This window comes from Myripristis murdjan, chromosome 9 (genome assembly GCF_902150065.1).
Source record: "Myripristis murdjan chromosome 9, fMyrMur1.1, whole genome shotgun sequence".
In the NCBI taxonomy this organism is placed as follows: Eukaryota; Metazoa; Chordata; class Actinopteri; order Holocentriformes; family Holocentridae; genus Myripristis; species Myripristis murdjan.
In genome coordinates, this window is record NC_043988.1 from 24,877,915 (window position 1) to 24,905,834 (window position 27,920).

Genomic DNA, 27,920 nt, shown 5'->3' on the forward strand with positions numbered 1-27,920 from the left:
CTTTTTAATGTTCTGTTTTTCCAAGCTCTGCTGTTTCTCCACTTCATGACGGGGCTGTTTGTCAGCTTTGGTTTACTAGTGTGTTACCTTAAGGCACATCCGTTTGCCTGTAACCACACTGTGTTTTTTTTTTTTACAGGATTGAAAACATGAACACTAACCATGATGTTTACTACTTGTGTGGTACTGTGCTGTAAGCCTTTATTTATGCAGCACAAGTTGTTGTTTTTTTCAACAGAATTATTTCATATGAACACAGTTGTAAACAATCACACACCTATGATCCGCTTACTACAATCAGAGCCCTGCACTGCTGGCTGTTGAGCAACAGAGTCTCACGGCCTAGTTTAAAGGAGGGGAGAGGTTTGTTATACATAGTCACCACCAAGATTTTCCCAGCCAATGAGATGATTTAAAGTCCAGGCCACCGCCCCCCTCAATTAATGATGCATGGTTTTGATAAGCACTATGCAATCAACAACTTCATGTTAGAGGGACTTGGACAGCAAGTATGTGACCTTGCAGAGTGGAAAGTTTGTTGCTGCAGGAGGTGCTCAAAGGAATCATAATACCATGGTAAAAAAGGGACAAATGCACAAGATAAATGTAGTAGAAACTTATAAGCAACGTGGAGATGCTTCAGAAATGGTTCTGGTTCAGATTAAACGAGGGCAGTCAGTAGTGTGGCCACAGAGAAAGCCATTGATACATATCCTGGAACGAGTTTGTATGTGTGTGTGTGCTTGTATATATTCCAATGTTTTCAGATATGTCCTTGGCAATCAGTATTACGCAGTGACGCATGTATTTCTTTTATTTCGTTAAATCCAATCTGTTCCAGAGACAAAATCTGAAATAGGTTTTATAATGGTTGATCTGTGCTTAAAATCATAATTAAAAAGCCTTTTACTGCGAGCACGGAAAAACACCAAGATGTTCTGGAAGTCTGAGGATACCAGTTTTGTTTGTGACCCCTCTGCAGTCGGTGACTAACTCCTTTTTCATACTGTACTCTATCTCAGCTCTGAATTCCCGGTTTGAATAAATGTGTGGCTCTTAATGGGATTATCCCACAAGCCTCAGTGCTCTTATTCCCCTCGACATCCTTCTAACTGGCTCGCTTTTGATCTTCTCCTTACGAGGAATTAATCTCAAACCTGCTCAGCCGTGATGATTCAATTAAACCAGCGGATGTCTTTTTTCGCTCGGATGTGTTGCAATTTTCAGTCTTCATTAGAGAATGAAACACACTTTGGATGCCATCGAAAGGGATAAAGTCTAATTATTTGTTTCTTCCACTGGGCGCCGCAGTCATACATGCTCCATAATGTATTTATAGCAGCCTGCAATTACAAACTGGAAATGAGTTTGTCACTTTTAGAGGTCACAAGTCCTTGTGGATGAGATGTGACCCTGTGCAGGGTTAGACATGCTTTAGCTGTTATTAATGTTGGAGTAACAGCAACAGAAAATGATGTTTGTTTAAGATATTAGACACACTGGAGTGGCTGATGACCACAACGCCACAGAGAATCACTATAGATAGCATTTCTCAATATCATGTAGATGTAAAGGTTCTCTCTCTCTCTCTCTCTCTCTTTCTCTCTCCCACCTCCTTTTCTTGCAAGCTGTTCTCTGTCACTTTTCTATATGATTGTTATAACCTCATAGCCTCACTGTGCCCGAGGCTTTCTGTAGATTCCACTGGAGTAACACTGCGGTGGAATAGAAAGACATTAGTTACATTCGAGCTACTTGTCTCTTAATTAAGTCTCTGCTTTTATTATGACTGGAAGCTGTAAGTCATTCATTGCTCGGTCCACTTTACCTTAAAGATCTCAACCATCCGAGGACATCATGTATAAATAATTCTGTGTAGATGTACACCCTTTAGACCTCTTTTAGGATATGTCTTTTCACTAAGCTTTTAGTTTGTTGCCTTCTGTCTTTGTTGGTCACAAAGATTCAGCTGGTTCCATAACTTTCATCTCTAACAGCAATTGTAAAGCATATTGTTCTTAGTCCTTATTCAAACTGCTACCCACCCCATTAAATCCTGGTGAAGACCCCCAAAGCTACTTAGATTCTCTTTCAGATACCAATCTCAGACAAGTACTCAACTAATTAATTCAATAGCTATTTGAAAAAAGATGAAATACCAAGTTAAGGCTTCTCCTGCAAACCCTACACCTAAATGTTAATTAAATCAATTAGCCTATGATGGGTAGATTATTCAATGAAACAAATATTTCAAGGTTGTTTTTTAAAAAAAAAAAAAAAAAAAGAAGAAGAAGAAGAAGAAGAAGAAGAAAAAGAAAAAAAGAGGATCTGTTAATTATTAGTCACTGTTTTTAAATGTTCTTGTTTGGTTACTTGAGTAAAGTGTTGGGTTGAGAAATGTATGTACATAGTGAAATTTCATTGGGTTTGGTGGTGCTTTGGGATGTTTACACTGTATACTAAAATGACTGACTTTGATCTTCTTGATCTTCAAGAAGTCCACATCACAAAGAAAATAGCTGCAACATTTCTTTAAGTTCACATATCAGGTATCCAAGAGGTGGTAATGATGGATTTGTTCAGTGCATTTACTGTGTTACATATTGATGTATTGTTTTACACACAAGAGTATAACATAGTGCAGACACAAAAATGTGTAACAAGACAGCACATGTACAGAGAAGTTAAATGAGGTGTAGTCCAGAAGTTCGAGTGTTCAGAAAGTCATAAGATTGTGTGAGAAAACTGGGAAATAGTTGCATGGTCTTGAGTTTCCCTTGGATTATTAAAGTCTGAAGTAATTCTGCAGGGTGAGTGAAAAAGCTGGTGCTGCACACTGACACTGACAAAACCTTTCACTCTGGAGACGGACATATCTGATTTGAATATTTTACTTTACTTTTTGTATTTTTCTCCCATACTGCCACACACTGCTCCTGGCATCCAAATGGTTCAGTTTTTTTTACCCTCTCTCTTCATAGTTATTAAAACTTCTACTTGAAATTTCATGCTTAGTCTGCCCTCTACTGGCTGGTTCCATCAAATACACCACAGTTATCAGCTACAGTTTCCAAACAGATTTTGCTAGTTTGTGGTATTATTTATTCTATAGATGTATATAATATAATATGATATTTCTGTTCTGAGATTTTGCATTAAGATATGGGACAGAGTATTAGACTAGTAAGAGCATACAGCAGTAGCTTGTGAACTTGGATATCAAAAGTTTCTCTTTCTATCTTGTAATTGACCTGCCAAATTCTTAATTTCAAACAATTTAAGCAAGTTAATCTTCATTCATTTTTTAAAAGTGAAACTGAATTTCCTATTTACGAAATTAGAGTGCAATAATTTTGTCAAAGGTGAGAAAGGATTTTAAAATTGACAGTCTTTACAGTTTCTAGATATATTTCCATGATCCCTTCTACATAAACAGTTCCCTTAGAGTTTTTGCAGAAAAAGAGTGTAAAGCTGTGGATGGTTATCAGGCTTCAGAGGAAGACTGTAAAGAAGGCTAAGGACACTAGCAGGAAGGAGACACTGGCTCCGGTGTGTCTTGCTCTGTTACACAGGTCTTTATCACAGCATCTGAGGCCTGTGGAATCCACCATATTGCACTCATCACTTCTCATGCAGTTTTTGGTGATCAGATTTTCAGCAGCTGCACCGGAAAGAGGACAGGGATAAACAAACATAATTATTTTAATTTATCCATGCCATGTGATGATAATCAGTCAGTTCATGCAGACTATTAAAATTCACCTCATGCTTTTCATTAGGCAGGTCATGGCTGTAGTACAGATCAGTGCTACAACAGTGAGGATTGTAACACAGTGTATATTATGTACAATATATTTTTCTAAACAGATGCACTCACCGATGGTGGTGGAGCAGCGGTCGTAACCTGCAGGGCAGCTCCATATCTGAGTACACGAACCAGGATTAGCATTCCAGCAGGTGAAACACTTTAACCCACACACTGAAGGCAGATGAGAGTGTAACATTTTCACAAAGGCTGACAAAAATCAACTTGATTTTTCACATTCGGTGCCATGCAGCGCCCCTTTTCTGCTCTTACCAGTTGAAAGTGCCATACAAATGAAAGCCAGAGACACACACAGCTTCATTATGACTTCTTGGAAAAATGAAAAATTGCAGAGAAACAAAAATTTGTCAAGCCTGTGTGGTGTCTAATGCAAAAGTTTCCACCCCACCATGTTTTATATAACCTAAACACAATAGCTTGTGACACCTCAAATGTTTTTTCACACAGTTCTGGTTTGGAGAGTTTCCATTAATCATTTCTTCATAATAACAGTTCTCTACAGTCTACAATACACCATCAATCAGTTTCAAAGAGGCATTATTTTGTTCATAATAGTTTGTTGAATTTACTATTTAACCTCAGGTGAAAGTCCATACTTGTATTTGTGCAAGGCATGGATCCAAAACACTTCAGCCCAGTGTACTTAAAAGATGTATTTGTGCCACGCCTGCAGACTTCAACATATTGCACTCCAGTGTTTACCCAGCTGGTTTGTTTATTCCCTCAGACTCAGTGTTATTGCAGTGATCTCAGCAGAATATTTTAATACAGCGGTGAAAATAGCCTCTTGTAAACACTTAGGCTTACTAAAAGCACTACATATAATGTCTCTTTGCAAAGTCTCTTTGCACATGCTGACGTATACACTTTAAGTGGTCATGAATACCAATTAACTGCTATTGTTTGCTGTGAAGTATGATCTGGCTCTTCACTGTCCCTGTTCAGAAAATCCAATTTTAGTGTCTATCAAATACATCCGAACCTCATTTGGATTGCAATAATTACAGCATTAATTCTTTGCTAAGACACACAGACGCACACACAGACGCACATAGCCCCCCCACACACTGACACACACACAACACCACCACCACCACCACCATCGCACACACACACACACACACACACACACACACACACACACACACACACACACACAAACTGTTTCTAAGCTCTTCCGTATTTAATAGCATTATTAGATCTACGTCATTAATCTGCTTCCAGAAAAGGAAGAGAGACTCAGAAGGACTCTTAGCTCACTGGCCATCAAAATTTAAAGGGACCATTCACCCAAATAATGTAAACAACCATTTACTTTGGCAGGACACCTTCCATTACAAATTATAAATCTCATTTCTCACCCAAGGATGTATGTCGGCGCTATAGTGTAAGGCAGCCACCTCTGTCTGGCGTGTGTGGTGTCTGTTAGTAATGAGCTTGCCCTTTTATTCCTGGATTAAGGCCCTTGTATAGCAGGGAGTTGAGGTCTGGCCACTGCTGAATGCCAGGTTAACCACCAGCTTGCAGAAATCTGATGACGGGTAATCCATTCACTGGCACGGACTGCCTCTTTGGAAAAAGACTGTTTGTTTGTTTGGCTGGATGTAACATTTTGCAATGTTGTGGTACTTGTGGATTTGAGAGGGAAATCTGACTGTCAAAAAAAGAGAAAAACTAATCACTTCAACATAACAGCAGTCGAGGAGGTAGGGGTCCTAAATTTACTTACAGAATCAAGCAGGTTGTATAACATTAATGACCAGTTCAGGTCTGTCTTACTCTAGCTTGGCTGTTGGCCATGGCTTGATGACATCTTCTCTGTCTGGGGAAGAGAAGGATCTAGCTGCAGGAGATCCGGTGTGTGTGTACAGCAATAGACAAAGAGAGGGAAATAGAGAAACAATACACGTGTTATACAAGTGTATTGTGTAACTTCTTCCTCTTTTTGTTGCTGCCGGTTTGGTTACATTTGTTTTCCATTCTGAATTGTCCTTGTTTTCTTGTCTTTTCTGTGTTTGTTTATGATGCTTTTATAGACTGCCTTTGCTATCCAACAGCATGCCTATACCTCTGTGCTCTGTTCTTGATGTTTGTGCTGAGTGTATTCTGAGTGCAACACTTCTGTGTAAATTTAAGTTTAAATAAATATGAATTGGATCGGATTTGATCGATTGGATAAGCACTGTTCTTTTTTATTTCTCAGGTTTCAAGCATCATACTGCCTAGCACAGCCGGCACAGACACATAGACATGAACACAAATGAAATTTCTTTTTAAACAATCAAAATGTTTGCCTTACAAAGACCCATCATACTGCTTTACAATGGTAGTAAAGACAATCTGTAGCAGTCAAAACTGCACAATGAATATTACGGTGTGCAGGAGCTTTGGTGTCCGGTGTATGGACATTGGTTTCTTTTCAATAACTTGGATGGTGCATAAAATTTTGCATCTACTACTTTAAACAATCAAAATCTGCAATCATTAGTCTAAACATACTATTACCAAAGCAAGACTTCTGTGAAACACTGGCATTGAACACAGACTTGCTCCATCAGTAGGATTTATGGAAGGGGTTTATTGCATGAAGAATTCATGTACATGTAATGAATGTATTGCTGAATGCGTTACTTCAGTGTTATCCTATACATGCCAAGAATACCTCGTACATATAAGACCAACAGTTTAACGAACAGAGGTTGGAGGACCTGCTCTATCCTAGCGCTCCCGGCAGTGGTGATGTTCACTTCCTGAACTGGGCGATGGGGGAGGGGATCTTGATGTCCTGACCCCTCTCCAGCCTCTTCTCGCATTCGATTAGGTAGTTTACACCATCAATCACTAACTGGACCAACTCAACCTGTAGATGCAGGGAGAATAGTGTCAAAATCACATTATCCCTGGCACAAAATGATGGCACACTCACAGGTCTGTCTGCAAGATCAGGCTCAAGTTCATTTAGACCCTTTAATCACTGTATACAATTTCAAAGGGCTTTCCAGACCTACAGTTTACAGAAAATGAAACAATACCCCCTCCCAAAAAACCTCAGTAGCCAATAGGGGAGAAAAAATAAATGAATCCATTTGATCCAAATCAATCTGTGTGTCATGTGCCACTGATGCCCGAGGGCATGCCGGTTTTTACTCCAACCAATCAGTACCCCTACTTCAGCTGATTTCCCCAAAATTAGCTCCTTTTCTCTGGTCGAAACTGTGGGAAATGGTGAAATCAGTTGGAGCAGTGTTTTCTTGGAATGAAGCATGCCTTGGACCTTGATGGTAGATGGTTGAGAACCACTGGCCTAATGTATGTCTATCAGCACCAGCAGGGGCTCTCCTCTCCCTTTCTTCCCACCCCCCTCACGCAAAGCTCTTCCTGGCATGTGATTGGCTATAATTGCCCTTGCATGCATGGCAGTGTTCAGCGCTGCAGGTGGCCGCAACAAGCTCAATGCCTGCCTGGATTACAGGAAAAGCAGGGCATCATGTTATTCACAGTCCACACCTGTTGAACGTTGGTTCTTCTTCTGTCTATCTCTGTCTTTATCTTATGCCCTCTTCTGCTCATGATCTTGCATTTTCTTGCTTTAACTCTTGGCCCCTCCACTTCACTGTCATAGATTTACCTCTGACTTGCCCAGGCGGTCATTGTTGGAGATATCGAAAGTGTTTCCAGTCGCAGCTGTGTCAACGCCTCCTGTGCCTCTCTTCTGTAGCCTCAGGTTGTCCAGGATCTTGGGGAAGCGGGGATCCTAGATAATAAAGATCACCCAATCAACTCACATATCCCTGACCAAGGAAATAGTGCAGAGTCAATGTGTATGTGCGCATCCATCTGTGCATTTTTTCTTGCATTAGCAGTGTTTTTGCTGCATTACCTTGCTGAGGAGGGGCAGGCGAACATGCACACCAGCCCTGAGTCCAGTTCCCAGGTTGGAGGGGCAAGTGAGAATGTAGCCCAGACGCTCGTTCCACATGAACTCCCAGCCTCGCTCATGGATTAGCTGCTCCACCTAGAAATTACAAGTAAAGACTATTTGCTTTAAATTGTGGGAACACAGTGAAAACAGAGGGAATATTTGTTCAGGGACAAACTGAGACTACGGTTGTTGTAGAGGCTCCAGACAGTGATTTAGTGTCATACAATGATATGCAGACACACATACCTGTTTAAGACCTCTGCAGAACCTTTCAAACACTCTTTTCATGTTCCCTCCCTTCTCCATGGATATGATCCTTGTGTGATCCTCCTCATTGATCCAGATCAAGAAGTTCTTCTCATTGTTGTGCCTGAGTCAGTTAAAGAGGCAGAATGAGGACTGGCCTTGAGTTCAAATCCAAGTCAATCACACACAGGGCAACTGTCTGCTCTTGCATGCTGACAGCAATGAACAAAGCTGTTTTTTGGTATCCATTTTAGTGCACACACACAAGTAAATATGACAATTCAGTCATCTGACCAATAAAAAAAAAAAAGGTCTGTGATTTGGTAATATCATACAATTTGAGAAACACACACACAAGGGGGGCAGCAAGGCTCATATGGCATACCAAATGCCTCTAGCGTCGGGCCAGTCACGAGCCATGAAGGCACAGGTGAGGAGGGGAGACACTGGCTTATCGAATAGGAAATGATCCTGAAGTGGGAGCCATGAGGTATAAAGGGAAAGGAAGAGGAGAAGCATGAGGAAAGGACTTTGAGGATTCATGTCACAGAGGGCATTATTATAAATCCCAAACAGTTTTGGGAAAGATATGTTCACAATAACCATGTGGGTGTATCTTGCCCAGACCTGTATTGGAATTCATTGTAAGGCAAAGAGAAGATGTTGATCAGTAAGGGATAGCAGCAGGAGAAGTGTAAAGGAAGGAAAAATCTTCAGGAGTTTGGGTCTGAAGGAGCTGCAAGGACTACAAGATCAAAACAGGTCTCACCCTGGACTTACAGGGTGTGGCAGAAATAACAGAAACACTATTAAATTTGTACCAGTAATAAGATCTCTGTAATGGTGGTTGGTGCTCTTTCAGCCATGATTTTAAACCATGCCTCAATGGGGCAAGGTCAGTCCTTGTACATAGTGTGGTCTCACAAAATTAGACATAACTATATGTCAAAATTCTGTCTGATCATGTTGGACCTCCAGGCCTCTTAGGCTGGTGCTAAATGTTGTTTTGGATTATCTTGGTATGAAGAAGGTCTTACAGATCAAAAATGGCCATTCTGTAAAACACTGCTACACTCTTAGACAAGTTATGAGTTGAAGATGATTACAAAGAATAGTCATTTCAGTAATTAGATTATTAACTAAACCTGAACCAAAAACTGCCCACAGCATGTGGGGGATAGTAGGGGAAGCATTACTGTTTCCTATTCTGACCAAGCCCTCAGGAAATCATCAAAACACCTGAAGCACACCTGTTTTAATGGCTATGTTTTGGACTACTCAACAAACTATGCAGGGGCTACAGATTTTATTTACCCAGTTTACTATGAAAGCAAGACTACTTGTTGCACCTAGTTTCTCCTAGCCTTACCAGATCCCACGGGCATCAGGCCAATCTCTGGCCATCCCAGCTGCCGTGAGCAGAGGTGACACAGGCTTATCAAACAGGAAGTGCTCCTGATTGGCCAGTAAAGGGACAAAGGAACCCAGTGACATTAGTGGGCAAGGGTCATTACAGTGGAGACATCAGTCTTGACTTGGGTGTGTGCTCGCGTGTTTGTCCACTCACATCAATAAGCTGCTGCTGCTCTCTCTCTGTCATCTCTCCCAGGCTGTAGTAGCGGCCAGACAGGTCTCCCTTCAGGCCAGACAGAGCTGTCACGGCCACACGCTCCACCTCGCGGCGCTCAGAGCGTGTGCATGCAGGGGGGAGGCTCAGTCCACGGATGCTACGGCCAGTACGGACACGAGATGACAGCACATAGCGCTCATCAAACATTCCCGAGGTAATCTGAGGAGGAAAGAAGGGATAAACACATGAAATTAGAAAATGATTGGAATGGATAGATGAGTGGATGGGTGGATATGGCAGAGAGAACAAAGTGTAGAGAAGAAAACGCATGACTAACCTTGGAAGAATCCAGGTCAGTAGGGTGTTTCATTGAACGAGGGTCATAACCATTGTGCCTGTCCTTGATAACAGGGTCAAAGAGCTCCGCAAACACCTGATGGAAGGACACCAGCACTGTCAAACACTATCATTTTGGCCCTTTGTATAGGACTGAGTGAATACAACATTTAGTGCTGACCTCGTAGCTCTCTTCATCTCCAGCTACCATGCCCACAGTCTTGATGAAGGGGTGTCCAGGGTTGTCCACCCCAGTCTGGATGCACTGGTCCAGGGTCCAGTTGTTGGGGGTTATCTTGTCCCTCAGGCGTGCATAAATGGCCGGGGTCAGAGCTGACGCCATGCAGTTGTTGTGTTTCCTCAGGTCAGGAAAGTCAGCGCTGCAGAAACAGATCAACTGCTAACTGAGACTTTGTAATCACAAGTTCATCTCAAAGCATTTCTTTTTTCATTTCTTGTTTTTCAGAGGGGGACTGTTTTTATACACACATACATACAATATATTTTCCTGTATTTGTCCACAAAGTTAAGCAGTTAAGCAGTTACAGCTGCAGTTCTATTGTTGAATTATGCTTTAAGACATTTAGTAATATTCTCACTCGTAAGACCCACACTATGAATGTGAACTTGTTCGTGCTCTGCTCTGACAACAGCGCTTGAATGGGCCACTCCTTGGCATTTCTTTGATAGTCAAATGACAAAGCTGTCCTTTAGATAGATATGAATCAAAGTGTTCCCAGGTATTAAACATTTCCTCTATTTATGGCCATCGAAAAGGCTCCAAATGTTAAGATTTCATGGCTCTGGTTGCCAGAGGTCCTCAAAGATGCCATTTTTTTTTTTTTTTATAGATCCTTCTGTCTAATAAATATTTACCAAAATAATACTTCTGTTGTTTTGATGCAACAATGGTTATTAATATGAATAGCCATTTGTTCAATCTGCAGTGAAACTCTTGGGTCTAACACACAATGAGTTCTGCACAAAATGGTGTCTGTCGCATTGTTTCCTTTGAAGAAGCCGATCCAGAATTTAAAATCATCGAGACTGGTCTGATTTTCAGAATAATAGAAAAGAAAATGGTTCTTTGTATTAAAACTCCATTTTAACAAGTTAGAGTGCTTTTTTTCTTGAGTAGAATTCTATCTTTCCAGTAACTGCAAAGCATCTATTATTCTTTGGTATTTTTAAGGCCTAATATAAACACACATACACACACACACACACACACACACACACACACACACACATACATACATAAACACAGTACCTGGGTGGATAGAGCCTCTTCCTCTCAGCAGCAGCGGTGCTATCAGTGAGGAGGTATCCTGATGCCAGTGTGCCAGCTCCCAAACTGGCCAACAGCACAGCACTGTTACGTCCAGACATCATACGGGTGAATGGGGCCGCCATGGTTACTTGTCTTGAGGTGTTACCTTGTGAACAAGCAGAGGGGAAAGGTCACTTTTCAGCTGATGCAAGCATGCTCTGTTTTAAACAGGATGTTTGTTCATCCAAAACAGTCAAATCATATTTGTAATCCTTCAAGGTGTATTTTGTCCTCTGTTTTTAATCAGTAATTTCCCCTCAGGTCACCAGAGTCAGGTCACTGTTAGCGATCAGTCAAGTTTCACCTTTAAATCAGTTTATATCCTGAGGGAAATGCCTCTGGATACCATAACAAAAGTTTGTCCTGCTGACTGACTATAGTCTAATAACGGTGCTATAAATGTCAAGGTGGGCATTTATAATAATGTACAGTAGCACACTAAGATATTGGCTCTAACACCCCTGAACTTTGATGCAGCATATTTCTGCCCTCCTTGAATGCCAGGGCAGAAGGAGGAGGAAGCTGAAAATAGGGCATCAGATTATCAGGCCAGCCTGCACACAGACGGAGAGGAAATGGATTTGTTTTGAGCGGGCCAGGGTATTTATTACACAACTTTTGGCACAGTTGTACATGCTCTCCAGAAATCTCTTAGTGGTGTGATCAGTGCATTCAGATATGACAGGAGGAACATAAACAAAGAGAGGTTATAGTAGCCCCGGTTTCACTTGGCACCTCTTTTTTTTTTTAGACATCTTTTTTAAACAGATGCTTGGAGGAAGCGCTGGTTGTCGTTTTTGTTGCTAAGCGACCATTGACAACCTCTTTGCAACATAAACTGGTCTTACTAAGAGTTGAAATTATTAAAATTCTTGTTGTTGGTGCTATGTGTGCTGGGAAATAAAATGTTCTCTCAAAAAACCTTCAACATGGAAATATCATCTATGCAGTCGACTCACCAAGGCGACCCAGGTTGAATCTAGGAGTCACTACCAGTCTCACATATCAAATCCTTTTCAATCATGAAATAAAGATATAGAGGAGGAGGAGGATGAAACGAATTCACAAAGATTTGCAAGCCTTGACATAATCGTGATATGGACTGTGTAGAGGGGAGTGCAACTCATTAAAAGGAAGTTGCGTCTAATAATTTGTGCACTGTTGTACAGTCTAATATTCCTCTTTAGTGCAATCCACATTAAGATTTAAATTAAGACCCATGAACACACACCTACGCAAGTACGCAATCAGACAAAATCAGCCACACTGCTAATTGCATTATGTTTGGAGAATAAATATACACCCGCAGTCTGAGTGAGGAGATTATTCCAGAAGCTGGTGGAGGCAAGCAGGAGCCTTTTGATTGGCCATCCCAGGAAGGCCAATGTCAGGTGATCACATGACTGTCCTTCTGATGATGTCAGTCAAATATCACAGCTGTCAATCATCAATCCAGTGAGGACAGCTTCCACGTCTCGCTATTATTTTAGGATCAAGGGTACAGTGTGAAAATAGGTGGAGCCAAAGAGTGTCACACTGCAGTACAAATACATGCAACACATTGCAATGGGATGTTATGTTGGCGCATGACCCATAATAGAAGCTTTAATTCACTGTCTATCTTTTGCTAAGGGTTGCAAAGCAAAGTCACCTTTCACATACATGTACTTCCGTACACACACACACAGTATTAATAGAAGCAGTGGGTGAGCTTAAGCTTTGGTGCCAGCTTAGAGTTGGCATCAGTTTGGACAGCGCATGATCCTTTCTGACATTCTAGGCCGGTCAGCTGAGTTTACAGTAGACGGGCTGAGGAGAAAGAGAGAGAGAGAGTGTGGGAGGGTGGAGAGAGAGAGAGAGAGAGAGAGAGAGAGTGTGTGAGGGAAGGGGGGTGGGGGGGTGGGGGGGGGTGGGGGGGGGGTCAAGCAAGTAAAGACCGGAAGAGAGAGAGGGGGGAGAGAGCAAGGAAATTAAGTTTGAGAGGAGTGTGGGAGTATGGAGGAGCCGGGGCAGTCTGAGCATGTGAAGGGTCACGTGAAGGGCAGGGGGAGGGGTTCAGTGGTAGGAGGACGCTCTGCGGAGACACAGGGAGGTGAAAGGGAGGATTAATCTCTTCCCATTGGAAGCTGGCTTATAAATGGAGAGGTGCTGAAAAAGAGTTCGCTCAAGCAACACAAAAGACATGTGTCCTTAAATGTAAAGCAAACTGCTGAGAGAGGAAGGCATAACACTCGTGCCCAAACAATTGGAAATGTATTTATTGCTTAATAAACAGGTTTATTAGAGAGAAACTGGCGAGAAGAGGATCAGACAAGGTCCATGCATATTCTGGGCAAGGTGCCCTCATAGTCTGCGGACACTTCCTCAGCTGGAGGAAATGGATTACAAAGTGTGTTTTGTTGTGTTTTATTTGAAAAACTTTTATACTAAATGTAAAATATTAGTTGAATGACCCATCTTTGGGTTAGGAGAAATTGGTGGGGCATGAGAAAGGAAATAGTTAAAAGCAACAGTTGTTGACAAGTGGCATATCGGATACACTAAGATGTGCTAATGCGGGAGGCTGCTGTTAGGATTGAACAGTTTAAATATTCTCCCAAGGGCAAGGAAGAAAACATAGCGACAGCTGATGGAAAAACCTGGAATCACTTGGGATGAACTAACATGCTGTGAAACACACCTCCAGTTGTTAAGCTAAACTTTATAGTGTGTCAAACACATAAGACAACTTTGGAATTGGCTACAAATTTCAAGACTGCCCAATCATTTAAGAGATATTGAATCTGAATGGGCTCTTTACTTATGTGCTTATACTCTAAACACTGTAAAATGTTTTTTTTTTTTTTTCTTTTCTCAGACTGTTCCATGCAAGAATGTCTTCAGAAGGAGGGAGATGCCCCTTACTTTATTCACAATATGAATAACTTATGGTTTGGGAAGAGGAGGAAGAAGTTTGTTCACACCAGTTTTGTCACACCTGTTGCTCTGAAGGGAACTGCATGCACAAAAGGGGGAGGATAATCAATTAAGCGAATGTCTGAGAGGACGAAGGAAGAGAGGTGAGGAGAGTTTGTCACTCACCTGAGGTTACTCTGAAGAGTGAAGGTGGTGGAAGGTGAAAGGGCTGGTTAGGTGCTTAGGTCCTGCAGCTCAGTCCAAGGAGGCTCAATCTGCAGAATGAGAGCCGAGTGTGGAATAGTGATGTATCAGAGAGAGGGAGAGCGAGAGCGAGAGCGAGAGAGAGAGAGCGAGTGAGAGAGAGAGAGAGTGAGAGAGAGAGAGAGAGAGAGAGAGAGAGAGGATAGATGGGGGCACGTCCTAGGATCCTGGCTCAGGATTAGCCTCTCTCTAGGCAACAGACAGAAAATCCTCTTTCTACTGTCAGTCAGCATGTCTGTCTAACTGTTCACTCTCACGCAGACAAACATACATACTCACACTCATTCACACACTCACTATCGGCAACTTTTCTTAACATGCTCTTCTCTACCATACAGTGACCTTGAACTCTTCGCTGTTTTACATACACTAATTAGATAATTGGGCTATAGTGCCAGCTGTAGTAATTATGTATAAATTATCTACAGTCAGAGCTAGCACATTCAGCTGTTATAAATAATTTACATTTCATGCATTGGCTGCCGTTGCCACCCAGAGCAAATTAAAGTGAGTGAGCAGGTGACAGTTTGGTGGGATGTTCAATGACACTTCAACAGGACACAATGGCTGCTGCAGGAATTAAGCTGGAGCCCTTTGGTTGTGGAGCAGCCTTTTAGTCTCCTGAGGCTCTAAAATATTTCACATCAGACATAATTGAGTGCATTACTGCACTTGGCTCTACACTGGTCATGATTCCCTTTGGCGCATTGCATGAGCAGCTTATCTGTCACCAACAATATATCAACTCAGAGGTGAAAAAAATCACCTGGAATGCACAGTTTGCATTCATAGCCTTGTATCACCTCTCCTTTCTTCTCCAATCTAAATACCATCATGAAGTGTTTGGAGAAAGGCAGAGGATTCTGAAAAGGGAAAAATACCAGATAAATAATACAGTGTGTATTCTAAAACTTTTAAGGGTGCAAGTTTAGCAATAAGTCTATGGGAAATTTGTCTTGGACTGTAATAAAAACAATAAAACATAGACATAAAATCATATCATCCACCTATTTGCTGAGTTCCTTTTTGTGTTAAATGTACATTCCCTTTCCCTATTTTTGTAACGTATCAAGTACAGATCAGGTGCATTTTTTATCACGGCCTGGAGCTGCTGTCTTTCATTGCCAAGGTTAGACAGGTTGTGTAGCTGTAGTCTGTCATGGCTGGTGGAAATGTTGCATGTAATAAATATAAAGTATCAGTTATTCAGTGTGTGTCTGTACCTTTTTATCTTTCATGTTTTGATGCCTTTCCCAGCACCTGTTTGTAGATGTGCACACTGTCTTTTTTGAAGGTTAGGTAGGTTGACAAATCTGGGGCATTGTGTTGTGCAATGGCAACTTCAGCTCAGTGTCTTTCTAACCCTCAGAAACCAGAGTCATGGTGGTTGATCTCCTGTAATACCCCAAACCCCTGCGGAGAGTAAAATAGTTACAACTCCTTCCCCCACTTCCACTTTGGCTTATCAGCACTAATGATTGTGGGAAACTGGCTCCTGTACTATGAACTCCACACTCTCTGTGTGGCTTTTTCAAAACATTTTGGACAATGACAAGTCAATTTCGTCAACTTGAAAACACTCGCTCAGCTTCTATAAAAATGCTTGTCATCACAAAGATAGGGAGAAGTGGAAAGAAGGGTCCAACATTTGGTCTTTGTGTGTGTCCTTTTCACAATACAAGAGAAACAGTACAGGGACTAGTGACAGTATTCATCAGGGAGCTGAGGCTATGGCAGCCAGAGGATAGAATGTACCCACATGAAGTGAAGGCCCTCACACATTCACTGACATACACACTCTCAATTATGTACAGTACAGACATTCACGCACGTACACACAGCATGCCATCTCTCTCTCTCTCTCTCTCCCCCTCTGATGAAATTTCCTGGAACAGTGAGTGCTATGTAGTGCTGTTCCTCTGCAGACACTAATGAGACCCAATACTGAATATCACATTGTGTCTTCTCCATATTAAAGGTAGACTTTGAAATACTAAATGATAAATAAAGGATATAAGTATTATTTATTAAATAATTGCAACCTAACATTTATCAGTTTCTCCCATTTAAAATTGCTCAGTCAAACCCTGTGCTTTTGAGTGCAACATTTACTGTCCTGTCCCTTGGTAAGTCGGTGACCTGCATCACTTATTAATGGCATTCTTTTAAAATCAGCAATAAAGGTGTTTGGTCTCAAAGAATTTTGTAAATGTAGTCATTCTGTGTTTGAACCATTATGGAAAATAAATTACCCAAGAATTTGCATTATTTGGCTGATGATCTAACCCTGGGGTTTATCTAACTAAGAGTGTTTGAGTTTTGAGAAAAGATAAATGACATATATTTTAGCAGATTTTTTGTTTTGGTTGTGACAATATGGCAGTGGCATGGGAAACGGGCAGATTAAGATAACAGCCTGGACATGACGTCACAGAAACAGAAAGCGGCAACATCACACATGGCCACAGGGTGGCAGGATAGCACCAGTGCCTATTCCATGATAGTTATTACTGGACTACGTGCCTCAAGATCCACAATATTATCAAAATCCAGTGGCTGTACCACAGCTGATGGAGATAGAGGAAAAGACAGCTATGGAGGATGTAGGGACTGAGATTGAGAGAACTCCACTAATAAATAAAGGCTCTTCATTGTTTTTTTATGTTCAAGGTTTTGCCAAACAACAGAGAACTGGCCCTGCATGCAAAAGGTCTTGACCAAAAATTCACTTTTAATTCAAACTGCAAACTGAGGTTGTAGTTTGCAGATGTCTTCTACTGGTCTACATTATATTAAGAGGTGTTTCTAATTTTTTGTCCTCCCTATTTACATACATGAGGGGGTCAGAATAGTAGAAACACCTCTCAACAAAATGCAGTCCAGTGCAACAGCACCACTAAGTATGAGCTCAATGCCAAACCTAGAACCGAAGGAACACCTCTATTACTGTGACAAAAAGAAAACCTGAACATTAAAGGCATCAGAAAAGTAAACTTTGTGGCAGAATGGTTGCACTGGTTTGTGTTAGATTGCGCAGGTGGACCTAATAAAGTGGCCACTGAGTGTATGTGCCTACACTATGTTGTGTTGTATCCGGCAGCAATTCATATATTACCACACATTTACAGTAGATTGACAGCTGTGTGTAAAAACCTGTATCATCCGATGGATATGTCTAGCATTAGTGGTGTGAGCAGTACAGTAATACTGGTACATGACTGGCTACTAACAGACTCACTTACGTCCTTATATTTTTTTTTTTTTTTTTTTTTTTTTTTTTTTCAGAAGAGTCACCCAGCTGGGGCATCCAGGTAGCTCACCTAGTAAACGCATGCCATTTCTGCAAGGCTCAGCCCTTACTGCAGTGTCCTGGGTTTGAATCCAAGCCCAGGCCCTTTGCTGCATTTCATCCCCCTCTCGACTACCTGCCTTTCATGTCTATCACTACTATCACTATCAAATGAAGCAGAAACGCCAAAAAATAATATCTAAAAAAGTTATCCAGTCCTGATTGTGAAAAATAAGGCCTTGAGCTGGAAGGAGTCACATGCATACACACACAAAAGGTAAAAAGGTAACCTAACATCACCCAGAGCTTGAAACAAGTTAAGAGACTGTTGCAGGACTTTTCCAGCCCAAAATGATATGGTGGTTAAACTTGAGAGGTGCTGTTGCCAGATGGAGCATCATGGGAGGCCACCATCCCAGCGGTGCTATGAAGCAAGAAATGAGTGCATATAGTCCATAAGGAACCACTCAAACACATAAGGCATGTTGAATTTTATTTCCCCTGCACCTACAAGTGAAAAAATAAAAAACAAATAAATAAACAAACACACAAACAAACAAAAAACAATAATACAACACAAACAAAGCATTCTGTTTTCCCCAAACTGGTATTTAAAACAGACACTCAGAGAAACAGATGCAAAGTAAAGGACAAGTTCACCCAAAAGCAAAGCCTGCAAACATTTTCCCCAGTCAATGTGGAACAAGTTCATGACTCTATAATTAAACTTTTCTGTTTTCTGTAACTCCCACTGCTGCTACTACATACCAACAGGCTCTTCACAGATGGCATAGAGTCAAGATTATGCTCGACTTTAGAAAACCTCCTGTGAGGTACAGGAAGAGAAATTCGACAAACTTGTCAGATTTGAAGGGTGAGATATCGCTTATATCCTTGATGATGGAGCCAGTTGACAGCTAGAGAGACAATAACAATATAGAGAAGCAGAGGGAGAAGGTTCGGGGGGGGTTAAATCAGACATGCACAACATGCAGTTGTGGGGTGCGTGCAGGACGGCTGTTTTCATCGTATCAGCGATACATCACACTAGGACTGCTGCACCATTAGAAAACAAATTCTCATTATTCAAATGCTACATTTTTTTTAAACCTTCAAAATGCATCTCTTTTTTTTCCAGGATAAAGTTCAACATAGATTTCTTGCAATACAAGAGCTTGGGATGCAAAACTAAAATCAAACAAAAGACAGAAAGAAAGAGTAACAGAATCAATATTCACAGCATAAATATTCAAAGTATTTCTTAAGCAATCATATGATATGTGTGGTGTCACTATATACAAAAATATCAACATAAATATCTGATGAAATAAATAGCATGGTAAACAACTATATTGTCACTCAAGCAAAGCTACATTTCAGAGAGTGCAAAAACCAATCCCATCCTACATCCAACAGTTACGTACTAGGGCCCTGGCCAGTACTGGATAGCTCCTCAAAGCCAAAAACTCAAATTTCACAAGAAGTCTGCAAAAGCTTTGGGTCAGTAGACATTATAAGTACGTTTAAACACTAGAGGGAGATATTTGCTGACGATCAGTTGCTGCATTGCTTTTTACTCTGTTTTACACTAACATGCTACTGTTAAACCTACATAACATATTTTTTGAAAAAAATAATACATATAAGTGAATGGACGGAGGCATTATCCAATTTTTAAAGGAAAAGTGAATGTAAACTTAAGCAGGGTTTTCATATGAAACATCAGTTTTATGACAGCGGATTGGCAAATGTAGGGAAATTGACTGACAGTATAGGAAGGCACCAATAAAGTATCAATAATTTATCATTCATGTGGACATAGATTTAAGAAAAAAATACATAGATGTCCATTCTCAAGGGAAGCCTTTAGTGGATGGGCCATAAAAAGACCGCTGTTCATTGTTTCACAAATAAAAATCAGCCACTTCATCAAAATACTTGATTTGATATTTCATCGATTTGATGTTTTCGTTTATTTTGACGTCGTCCGGGTCATATTTGAAGGCTTAAAGGCATTCCGCCATACCCAGCCCACTGAATTATGCATAGTGGCTTAGAGAGTCACCCTGGTCAGAGTGAAGCATGCTAAGCTGAGGGTCAGGGGTCAGGTTGAAGGCCATTTAAACTGTTACATCCCAAGCTGAAATCATGCAAATTTATGCAGTGAGCATCATGACAGAAAGCTTCGGGGACTCTTGCTCCAGGACATGGCACAGAAATGCACAGGCAACAGAACGCAGACGACAGCACAGAGACACTAGAGCTCAGACACCTCTCTGTCACACACTACCTGTACATGCTACATCTCTATAATATCCACTGTTGACCATCCCAAAAAGATTCTATCAATGCTTTCAGCCTCCATGCACTCTGCCTGAGGAAGTGAGGTGTTACATGCACCACACTCTTGGGCGCCGGCACACCTCAACTTGTCAGTTCCTCGACACCACTACTCAATGCGACCACAAACCTTCTCTCTTCTCCTTGAAAACAATCAGTCCATTATTTTAGAGGAACAAAATGTATTCCTAGCCTGCACTTTTTTCCATTCAACCTCAGTGTCTCTTCTCAAACTCTCTGCCTTGTTCATCCTGTCTCACAGTTGACTTTCAAGAACTCTCTGTCTTGTCCAGTGGTCTCTCTCTATTTCCACCTCCAGGATGCTCTCAAAACTTCACATCCATCTTTCCTCTTCATTGATGTGATTATGAGGGCGTGTTGCCCTTGCAGGGAAGGTCCAGGGTTGGCAAGCTCCACTGGACACAACAGCTGTCACTCAGGCTGGAAGCCTGGGCTCAATCTTCAGAGAGAGATCATAGAGCGTGTCTTCATCCATGATCAGAGTCTTATCCAGCAGGTACTGGGTCACCTTGACAGAGAACAAAAGGCAGAGGAGAACAATTCACTGACTTTACTCACAGTGCAGAAAGACAGGCTAACCACCAGCAACCTCTGTTACCTTTATTATATTGCTATCTTACATCCAAAGAGTGAGCGGTGAAGCATTTATTAAGCACTCAGAGCACCAAGTATTTGAATTGAAATACACGTAAATCTTTTCCCAAAAGAGGGCTACACTTGTAAGTCATGCTCAAACAAAAAACACATTTTCACATTATTAAATTCTCTCATTCTAACAATTGTGCATATGCCAAACATTTTAAAACATTCTTTAAATGTTCTGTATTGTATTGTATGTGAGAATTTCATTGCTTTTGCAGTAAATTATGAAAAAATAAATAATAAATAATAATAATAATAAACTGCCTCCCTCTCCCTAACTGACTGGTTTTAAACTTTTGAATAATCCCTACCTGTGTTATGCCTCATCCAAATATAATGTCTGAAGATGAAAAAATGACTAAACAAAGAAAGTAAGGGAGAAAGATATTCTAAAAAAAACAAAAAACAAACAAAAAAAAACACTAATTGTTACATTGTTACTTTAAACAACAAAAAAAGAAAACCAAGGGTCAAAAAATGACACAATGCATGAGGACAAAAGTACCTTGGCTTGATGCTCTATCCTGTAGGGGGTCTGCTGGAACTGTCGTATCTCTCTGATGATGTGGGAAATCTGAGGAACAACAGTGTTAATTTTTTGTTGCTAGTTTTATCACTGCAGTGTGTTTGTCTGTGTGTCTGTGTGCATCTACATTTGGCTGTGAGTATATTTGCACATTTTGATGAGCGAGCGTGCCTACCATCCTCATTTTGGAGAAGTTGACGAGACCCTCCTCAGTGAAGTTGGGCGTTCCCTCCTCAATGAAGGCCAGGTCCGTTAGGTACATTCCCAGGTACGGCACACATGGAGGGTTGCAACTGGACAGAGAAATGAAGTCAGAGGTCGGGGTTCAAGAGTGAGGCAGTCGAATAAATCTTAAGTAACCAACTACATGGAATGGAAATCACTTCTAGCTAAATATCAGAACAATGAGCCCCCAACTTCTTTCCCTAAATATTTTAAGGCATTTACAGTGATGTCATTTAAACGTTCTATAATGCACAACAGTTCAAAGTCTCACTTTTTCAAGGTTTCCCTCAGGTTTTTGAACCTTCCTTCAGACGACACAGTCTTCTGCAGCTTGTCCATCAGTGCTTTAGTCTGGGCGAGACGACAATTACACAGTTAAAAATAAAAATTACATCCGACATGCTGTCAAGACGTTCTCCAAAATAACTGGCATGGCGCTCAGATCATTTTTTTTTCAGCCAGCTAGGAGCTATCAGGAAAGCCCAAAGTGCACTGCATCCCACAAAGATGATTATACTGTACATCATGTGGTTGTTGTCAGCTTCAACTTTTCGGATACCCTTTTTTAGCTTCCTGGTAAAGCAGTTTTAACATTATCCACAGGGTTTTGAAAGAGGTTAATCGGCCCAAAAGGTCAGACAATTTCATAAACCCATAGAGGGCCATGCAATCCTTCAGTTTAAGTTGACAACATGGTTTTCACACAACGGCAATATGCTCTCCAATTGGACTGTCCTCTCTTTTTAGCCATACTGCAGCGCTTTCTCACTTCATATTCTTTGCAGTTGTTTCTGTCCTTTGTGTGCTGTGTGCATCATTGAACTGCGCTGAAAATAACTGCCTACAGGTGTGTCAATAAACATCTTGTCATTCTGTTCTGCACTGTATAATATTGTTCTGTGGCTCTGTACTTTATTGTGTGTTGCGTCAAGCCACATTGTAAATACACAAGACAAACAATAGGCTACTTTATTCTATCTGAGACTATTGTATTAACACAAGAAACTTCCTCCCTTCATAAAAGACTGAATTTTAAAGGAATTATTGAATCACAAGCGCCTAAGGTGGTCAAGAACACCATCCTGTGAATGGATGGTCATAGTTTGATGGATTCCATTGTCATCAGTATTAATCAAAAAAAAAAAAAAAAAAAAAAAAAAAAAAAAGCACTGAACACTAAATTTCTACCTGCAGCAAGGGCACAGCTGATTGCTATATTTTTGCTCAGACTTTTCAAATTTTTGTCTCAGGGGATACATGGCTAAAATAAAATTCCAATGGAAACAGTGCTAAAAAGGTGTTTTGAATTAATAACATATTTTTGTCATTAATGACAGTCATTAAAGAGATTTGAAAATCATACCACAGCAAGTCAGTCCCACCTGTTTGCTGATTTTGGCCCACGTCTTCTTCAAGCGGTAGATGGCGCTGCGGTTGAGCGCCGATGTGATCTCCAGCACCCCGTTGTAGTTGTTGAGACAGCGGCAGATGTCGGCCACAGCCACCCACTTCTCTATGGAGCTGGCCCTGGAGCCCACGTCAGTATGGGTCATGATCTGAGACGCCACCAGGTTACTCATCTACAGATGGACGAGAGCAGAGAGAGTGAGAGGAGGGACATCAAGGATTTAGACAAAAGAGTCCTGTAGACATTTACATAAAGGCATTCAAAACTCCTATCAGACTTACATCATTGAAGTGTTGACTAGTTTTCATGATGTAGGGCGTCCTTTCTGTCTTGTCGACCTTCATCCAGCCCTGGCCCAGGAACTCTCTGACAAATGTGGGATAGAGACTTTCTGTGATCCCATGCAAGGCACCCATCGATGCATCGCTACTTGGCACAGTCATGTCATAAATATCATATTACTAAATAATTTTTAAAAAAATATTTGCATCCAATTATTATCAACTATGTGTAATAAGCAAAATAAGAGGCTTCTGTGATAAATTGATAAATTAATGGTAATCAGCCAGAGGTATAAGAAAAAACACCAGGCTAGTGGCTGCACTGACTGAATTTTCTAACAAATTTTTCAAGAGAGTTGGACAGAGCTGGTATTTTCTTCTGGAAGGTAAATGGCAAACCTGCATGTTATACATTTGTTTCATTTCACTCACTAGATATCTTTAAAAGAAGACTAAAAACCTATCTTTTCACTCTAGCCTTTAACTAGCTCCTATTTTATTCCACACTGTTGTCTTTTATTGTTTTATTTGCATCTATTGTTTCTCGTTTTTAGCCTTTTCTTTTTAATTCCACCCTGTGCTGTTTTTAATGTTTTATTTTAATGTTTTCAAATGTTCTTTTTATTGTGAAGCACTTTGAGCTGCAATTCTTGTATGAAAGGTGCTATACAAATAAAGTTTTACTATTATTATTATTATTATTATTATTATTATTATTATTTCTCTCTACTGCTTTGTGTAATTCTACATTATGTGTTATTTTCCTATGCCAGCATGCAGCTGCTCACTGATTGGTAAATAAATCAGAAAGTAGCCTAAAATATCCATGTGGTGGCTCAGGTCATACCGACTTTAGCAAAAAAAAAATAATCCGGCCCTCGTGAGGTCTCATTTGAACGAATGCGGCTCACTACCTAATATGAGTGTGACATCCCTGCAATAAGCCATGAGTTTCATTTGGTAAACCTTGTGACTTTTGGACATTTTCCACTGCCTGTAAGGTTTCATGCAATCTGTAAGCTTTCTTGAACTAATTAAGCATCATAATTATAAAACTGGCCCAATTTTCAACAGGGAGGGGTTTCTCAAGATAGCTGCAGAGAAAAGCTTTGATCAAAAAACACAAACACTGTGCTCAAGACTAATTTAGGCTTCTACTACCATATGAAAATTAAAAAGTCTCGGGAAAGAAAGATTTGACACTATGAAAGTGACTATCTCTGTTGTAATGGAGGAAAATGATCTGAGGTATCAGTGTATGATACACTGATGACAGCTTCATAATGAAACATCTGCATCTTAATGCTGATCTATTATGTTTTTAAGTCATAAAGGACAATAGTCTTTCAGTATGTAAAGCCTTTCTTTTTCCAAGAAAACCTTTGTAAGCATATTTTCTCTCACGTTAGACCAAAATGGGTTTTTGAAGGCTGATACAGTTACCAGTATTACTGCAATGAATCTGCCTGATTAGAAACAGTGATTCCACACAGTGTGTCCTTTTAGACCATTTTAGACACTAAAACCTTCCTTTGAGTCCAACACAAACTATAAATGACCCACAACACCTACAGTATATAACAGTTGGGGAAACTTATATTAGATCTACATCGTTACTGTTAAATGAAGAAATAACTGAAAAACATGACAGTTAAATGACTAAAGAAACATATGGACAAAGACTGCTATAGACTGTATTTATGCATTTTTGGTGGTCAGGCAAAAATTCAATAATAGCAGCAGTGGATGACCGTTGTTTAAAAAAGCCAATATATTGGTCTGACCCTGATCTGCGGTAACACAAAATTAAGACAACTGTAATGAAAATTTCAAGTCATAGGTTTTTCCTCATTGATTCCTCAAAGCTTTTGGAGGATCAATGAAGCTGTGGTGCTTAACTGATTGACAAATTTGATATTGATTCATGTTTGCTGTGATGTAGACGACAATGGGGCGGCATTATGGGAGGACTGACTCGTAAGGGATGCTCCTGAAGACGATGTGGTCCAGCAGAGTGATCTGTTCAGCCAGCTCCATCGCCGACAGAGACTCGAAACACTCTGCCTTCGGACACTCCGCCTAAACACACACACACACACACACACACACACACACACACACACACGCACACACACACAGAGAGAAGCAGAAACACAGAAATACTCACATCATAACACAAAGAAAAACAACATCCAGATATAAATACCTAACAGAGAAAGTGGCTATGACGAATATGTTTCATGACAGTTGACAGTCCTCAGAGGGTGTGCTCTGTCCATCTGCCTGGGGCACAGGACTGTGTGTCCCGACGGAGGGTTTCCACAGATGGACACACACACACAGACATATGTGTATGCATAGCACACCCATATCCACCCTGGTACTGTGTGTGTGTGTGTGTGTGTGTGTGTGTGTATGTGTGTGATAACCAGTAATTAAGTCAAGCCAATTAACCGAGTGCTAGTGGGGCTGGCCAGAGCTCTCAGCTGTTATTATTTTCCTCTCTCAGAGTTGGTGAGGTGGTCTAATTAGTCAGGAAATTGAAAGAATGTTTGCAGAAGTATCTTGTGTCTCTGTGTGCTGGTGATAGAACTGGTGGTGAGGATTGTAATGATGATGATATCAGACAAAAATGGATCCACAATATACATTTATGAAAGTATGAGATTTTCTAGGGGAGCTACATGTACAAAATGAGTCTATCCCACTAGGAACATACACTTGTTAAAAGTTGGATCACTATCACCAATAAGACTGCAATAACAAGAGAATCATGTTATCCAACAATAAGATACATTTCTCCTTCATTTGCTCACTGAGTTATTGTAGTTTAGTGTTGCTTGGTTACCTAGCAATCTGCTTGCTGAAAAGTCAGATTTTATCAATAAGTTGTGAGGATGAATGCATGCTGCGTTCATTTCAACTCAGAACTCAGACTTTCTGACTTGTAAATTTCAGACCTGCGACAGAAGTGAGTTCAGGGTATTAATGCTGGAAAAATGGATGGCCACAAGAAATTCACAGAAATTCTGCATTTTCCTCCAGGAGGAATGCCAAAAGGCGTTTTCCGCCTTTTTATGTGCTCTGATGTCACTTGACCTGAAATCGGAGCTCATTTTTCAACTCTGTTCTAAGTTCAAATGAATGCAGCATCACTTCACTAAGAGAGCAGAGAGGATTATGGGTGTTGTAGTTTTCTCACCATCTGCAGGATGTCTTCTATCCTCAGCTGAGCGTCTTCCTGCTCGTCTTGAGAAAGGGCACTGAGGAGAGAAAATCTACACTTACTGTTGGTCAGTGGCAGGTGTTTGGCAGGTGACTGATTAAGAACAGAAGAGACAAGAGAAAACAAAAACAAGAGAACAGAACAGAATAGAGCACAATAGAGCAGAATAGAGCCTGCATGACCATTCAGCTATAGCTACAAAACAATCTTACTTCAATCAGTTCTCCGGCCACCGTGTGTGTGTGTGTGTGTGTGTGTGTGTGTGTGTGTGTGTGTGTCTGTGTGTCTGTGTGTGTCTTTCTGCCAGTGCACCTTAGTATGTTGGCGGTGGCTTTTCTTTCCTGAGGCAGAAGATCTGGATCTCTCAGGACTTCCTCCAGGAGACAGATCACTGCCATCTTCAGCTCCCCATTCATCTCAAAGTCCTACACACACACACACACACACACACACAAATGAGGAGGTTCTCCGTCATCCACGTCATGGTTATCCACCTAGAGATGAATCAAGGACAACTGGACTGTTTGTAGATTTTTGATGTTTCATTCTCGTCCAGGAAGCTTCTTCAGCTCTGACAGACTGGTGGGGAGTCCCAGGTTGTTAATATTTGCAGCCTCCACTGTTATGCTGATGACACTCAGATCTCCATCCCCATCAAGCACAATGACCGCTCTGTATTGGCTAACCCTTGAAGCATGTCTGTGTTGGATATTTTCAAATTTCCTGATACTTAATGCTGGCAAGATTGAAATGCTGATCACTGGTCCGTCTGTGCATAAGTATCATTTTAGTGATCGTACCCTAAGTTTGACAACTTCATCACCTCACAAAGCTCTACAGCTAAAACTGTTGGTGTGATTTTTGACTCGAGTTCTGTCACTACTCACTAAAAAACACCACCAAACTGCTTTTTATCACCTCCGCAATATCACTGCAGTTAAGCCCATGCTAAATATGGTGGATGGAGAAGCTATTGTTCATGCATTTGTTACGTCTTGTCTCGACTATTGTAATGATCTGTACTCTGGTCTGCCTGCAAGTACCAGCACCAAAAGTCTTCAGCTGGTCCAAAATGCTGCCACCAGAACAAGGACATTTGACCACACTACACCTAAATGGGCTTGCCCACCACCAAATACACAAATACACTCCGCTCTTTACACCGTCTCCTCCATCTGTCCCTCCCTTTCTCCCCCACCCCAATCCAACTCTTGTTCAAAGGTCAGTTTTAACAAGCCCTTTGTTCTCCGAAAACAAAATGCAATGTGTGTGTGTGTGTGTGTGTGTGTGTGTGTGTGTGTGTGTGTGTGTGTGTGTGTTTGTGTGCGTGTTTGTGCTTGCCTCTGGGTTAATAAGCCTGCTGGAGGCTGGCCTGTCAACAGAGCATTTCATATTATTGAAGAAAAATACATAAACCAGATCAATGCAATTAGATTCGGGAGGACCGGAGGACCTCCAAGCAGGGAGTCGGGCAATTACCTTGATAGTCAGTTCATTAGAGGGACTACAGGCTTTTTAGGAAGAGAGTAGGTAGGTGGACGGAAGCAGGATGGGCTGGCTGTCAGACTGATGC

General features: G+C 41.0%; 2 protein-coding genes across 4 annotated transcripts in view; both read right to left on the reverse strand.

The window, feature by feature from the left end:
• Positions 1-5,988: 5,988 nt before the first annotated feature.
• LOC115365307 (creatine kinase U-type, mitochondrial-like) lies at positions 5,989-14,490 on the reverse strand. Its single transcript, XM_030060259.1, has 10 exons — positions 14,312-14,490; positions 11,171-11,336; positions 10,082-10,280; positions 9,902-9,997; positions 9,562-9,783; positions 9,364-9,449; positions 7,995-8,118; positions 7,707-7,841; positions 7,455-7,580; positions 5,989-6,686 (listed from the first exon to the last, which is right to left on the reverse strand). The coding sequence occupies exons 2-10, from the start codon at positions 11,311-11,313 to the stop codon at positions 6,570-6,572; spliced, it is 1,248 nt and encodes a 415-aa protein (XP_029916119.1). The 5' UTR covers positions 11,314-11,336; positions 14,312-14,490; the 3' UTR covers positions 5,989-6,569.
• A 3,664-nt stretch (positions 14,491-18,154) lies between these two features.
• Positions 18,155-27,920, reverse strand: part of rasgrf2b (Ras protein-specific guanine nucleotide-releasing factor 2b) — a 46,499-nt gene continuing 36,733 nt past the window's right edge. For all 3 annotated transcript variants that reach the window (XM_030060035.1, XM_030060034.1, XM_030060036.1), the window contains 9 exons: positions 26,660-26,772; positions 26,324-26,384; positions 25,097-25,200; positions 23,122-23,206; positions 22,815-23,012; positions 21,704-21,783; positions 21,383-21,500; positions 21,187-21,255; positions 18,155-20,547 (listed from right to left, as the gene is read on the reverse strand). In XM_030060035.1, coding sequence (XP_029915895.1) covers positions 20,455-20,547; positions 21,187-21,255; positions 21,383-21,500; positions 21,704-21,783; positions 22,815-23,012; positions 23,122-23,206; positions 25,097-25,200; positions 26,324-26,384; positions 26,660-26,772 — 921 coding nt within the window. In that variant the 3' untranslated portion in view covers positions 18,155-20,454. The remainder of the gene's footprint in view (positions 20,548-21,186; positions 21,256-21,382; positions 21,501-21,703; positions 21,784-22,814; positions 23,013-23,121; positions 23,207-25,096; positions 25,201-26,323; positions 26,385-26,659; positions 26,773-27,920) is intronic.